Source organism: Saccostrea cucullata, unplaced genomic scaffold, assembly GCF_032062105.1.
Source record: "Saccostrea cucullata isolate Sc308-1 unplaced genomic scaffold, CSIRO_AGI_Scuc_v1 ctg3056, whole genome shotgun sequence".
Taxonomy (NCBI): Eukaryota; Metazoa; Mollusca; class Bivalvia; order Ostreida; family Ostreidae; genus Saccostrea; species Saccostrea cuccullata.
The window spans coordinates 5,432-8,744 of record NW_026933881.1 but is presented as its reverse complement, the minus strand read 5'-3'; the positions used below and the strand labels follow the sequence as shown (position 1 = coordinate 8,744).

General features: G+C 38.4%; 1 protein-coding gene across 1 annotated transcript; it reads right to left on the bottom strand.

Annotated features, from left to right (window-relative positions):
- Positions 1-686: 686 nt before the first annotated feature.
- On the bottom strand, positions 687-2,940 carry LOC134239537 (uncharacterized). Its single transcript, XM_062721707.1, has 2 exons — positions 1,621-2,940; positions 687-1,426 (listed from the first exon to the last, which is right to left on the bottom strand). Exons 1-2 carry the CDS (start codon positions 2,828-2,830, stop codon positions 687-689), a joined length of 1,950 nt encoding a protein of 649 aa, XP_062577691.1. The 5' UTR covers positions 2,831-2,940.
- Positions 2,941-3,313: the final 373 nt, after the last annotated feature.

The window sequence follows — 3,313 nt, the reverse complement described above, 5'->3', positions numbered from 1 at the left end:
TACTTACCACATGGCCTAAGTATGTCACGCTGTGCTTAAAGAACTCACATTTCTTAGCCTTTAATTTTAAACAATTTTTTCCAGTCTTTTAAACACTGCAGTCAGTCGGTCAAGATGTTCGTCAAAAGTTTGAGAGAATATTAAGATGTCATCCAAAAACACTAAACAGTCTCTTAAATTTAACTCACCCATACAGCGTTCCATCAGCCGTTGGAATGTGGCTGGGGCATTTTAAGTCCAAAACCCATTCTGTTGCATTCAACATGGCCTATCCCACTTACTGAAAATGCTGTCTTTTCCTTGTCTTTTTCTTCAATTTCCACTTGCCAATAGGATCTTGTCAGGTCTAATTTTGAGAAGTATTTGGATCCTATCAGTCTGTCTATGGTGTCATCTATTCTTGGTAAGTTGTAGGCATCTTTGATGGTACGAGCGTTAAGTTTCCTATAATCGAAGACTGCCATCTTTCTTCCTAACCAGGACAATGTTAGATGAGAATGGGCTCTGGGATGGTCTTATGGCACAAATATCCAACATCTCCTTAACATGTTGTCTAACTTCTTCCAACATTCCTGGCAGTATGCGTCTGTAGGCAACTTTAAATGGCGTTTCAACTGTTAACTTGATTTCATGCTTCAATAGTTTTGTCTTGCCAATGTCTGTTGGGCCATCAGAAAACAAGTGTGTCAATTTCCTAGAAATTCCTTGGCTACACTTACCTGATCTGGAGTAAGGTTTTCCTCAGTAATCTGTAAATTCAAATCCTCCAAAGATTTTCTGGGCTTCTTACCTGGGTTTTGAGATTCAGGAGACCAAAAATCTACTACTAGTACCTTTACACCATGAATAGAACATAAAAGTGATTTGGGAGGTATCTGAACAGATTTGACAGAAAGATTACACACCCTAACAGGAATGGTAACTGTGTGTTTACCCTGGGTAAGGGGAATAACTCTAGGACATATGACAAGATCACCAGACAGACTGGTATTAGTTTGTTCTGTCAATGCACAATCAATACTATTTACATTTTTTACAATACCTCTAATGACTTTGGTCTCATTTGGAGCAACTGTAATGGTATGTTTATTTGTTGTCCTGACCGGTGTCTCATCGTTCATGCTCTTGAATGCCAGCTGCCACTCGTCTGGTATGTCTGATGTCTGAGACATCATCTCACAGTTTTGTCTGCAAAGACGAGTAAAGTTAGTACCTATGATAACAGGGACATTCTTTGTATAATTTGTTTCAAGTCCAACAAGAGCAGGAATGTGGCATGAAAATTCATTCATACAAGGAACATTGATTTGCATCTCTATATAACATGTGTATGGTAGTTCACTGCCATTGGCACTTCTCACACTAGGCCCAAAGTTTGTCAAACTTAACAGTTCAGGCATAGGTTTGAGAGACTCATAGAAAGATTCTGAAATACATGTAACCATAGACCCCGAGTCAATAAGTGCCTTGGTCTTGGTACCAAATACAGTAATATCTGCTTTATTTGGACTACCTACAAGTCTTGTCAATAGATCTTGATTGGGAGGTAAAGTAGGGCTTTTATCAAATTGATCTTCTGTTCGCCCTGCAACAGAAGATGCTGCTAGTTTAAATCATTACCTCTCTGGCTTTTACCATAACCTCTATTGTTACCGTTCTGCTGTGAGAAATTTCCTCTTCCTCTCCAGTTCTGGTATCTGTAATTTCCTCTGCTTCTGGAGTTGCCTCTTGTGTTGTTCAAGTTCTCTTGCGGCTTATATGTCTGAAAATATTCTACATTCGTTAAATCCTTTTGATCTTGTTCTAATTTACTCATTCTAGAGTCTAGCTTCTTCATCTGACTCAGTATTTCACTAAGCTGTTTCTCTACATTTAAAGCTTCATTTGTTGATACAGCACTACATGTATATTCAACTGGTTTAGCAATAGCTAAATTCAATTCTTCTTGCTCTATCTGTCTAACTTCTCTTAACAGAGTCTGAAATTCTTTGATAGTTTCATATTTATTTCTAGATGCATTTCTCAACTGGGGATTTCTCAACCCAGACCAAAATTTTGATCTTAGCATAGAATCTTTTGCTACTACATCTACATGACCAAGTCTAACAGCTTTTGAAACAGTTTGTTCTAATCGTGAGCCATAGGCAACAATGCTCTCACCTTCTTTCTGATGATCACTGTAGAAGTTCTGCATGATGTTCTCTGCGGTGCTGACATTTCCATAGAAATCTTCCAGCTTCATCAGGATAACATTGACAGTAGCAAACTCTCCGAGAGGAATTAACATCTCTCTGGCTAAGCCTTTTAACGAACTTCTAACAGAATGTAACAAAACATGTTCAGGTAATTGATTTTTCAAACACCTAACTTCATAAGACCACACATCAAAACTTACTTCTCCTTTTTGCAGTGGTTCACTTCCACTAAATGTGGGTAGTTTAACAGAGTTAGGGTTGGGAATCTGACACAGAGCAGGATTTGGGTCATGATACAGAGCAGATGGGCTAAAATACCTTGGTGAAAGTAATGATTCTTTGGGTGCAAATTTAGGAATAGCTCCTTCACCAAACTTGAGTTGAACCTTAGGTGTACTAGTGGGGAGTTGAAATGTAACACCTGCAGGGGGTTCCTTATTGACTAACCTGTCATACTCTTCCTTTGTCAAAACTCTCAACTGTTGTTTACTATTAATTGAATCGATGAGATCTTGCAACTCTTTCTTATCACCCATATCACCTGTTGCTCCTTCAGTATTTGACATTTTGATTTCAAATTGCAAATGATGAAAACAAATTTCAAGCAAAATAAAAGCAAATAACGCGTTGCGCATTTATCAACAGGCTGCACATAAACACTATCACACACATGCAAACTCAAAATATATACACAGTGACATTGATAACTGAGAACACAAATACCTGATTGTCAGTCCAAGCTGTCCAAGAGTCCCACGTCGTGCAGTTGCTGGGTTAGTAATACCTGTATAGTATAGTGTGTCGCTCTGCGCAGGGAAAAAAAATAGGTTGGGGAATGGGAGGTACGTTGAACACCAACATGTACAACATTCAACAAAAATTCAGAAAATACATTGACAGTGGACAACACGTTATAATGAACACCACACACAATGCGCGATGAAATCGACAGCGCTTTCAAAATGACAGCTAATAAATAATAAAAAAAAAAATGGATAAACAGAATCAGCCCCACGTTGGGTGCCATTGTCACCGGGTCTTTTGTAGGACAGATTCCAACACTGGATTCGGCACAAGTAATTTATTAATGTTCTTATAGCAAAATAAACCAGTAATCC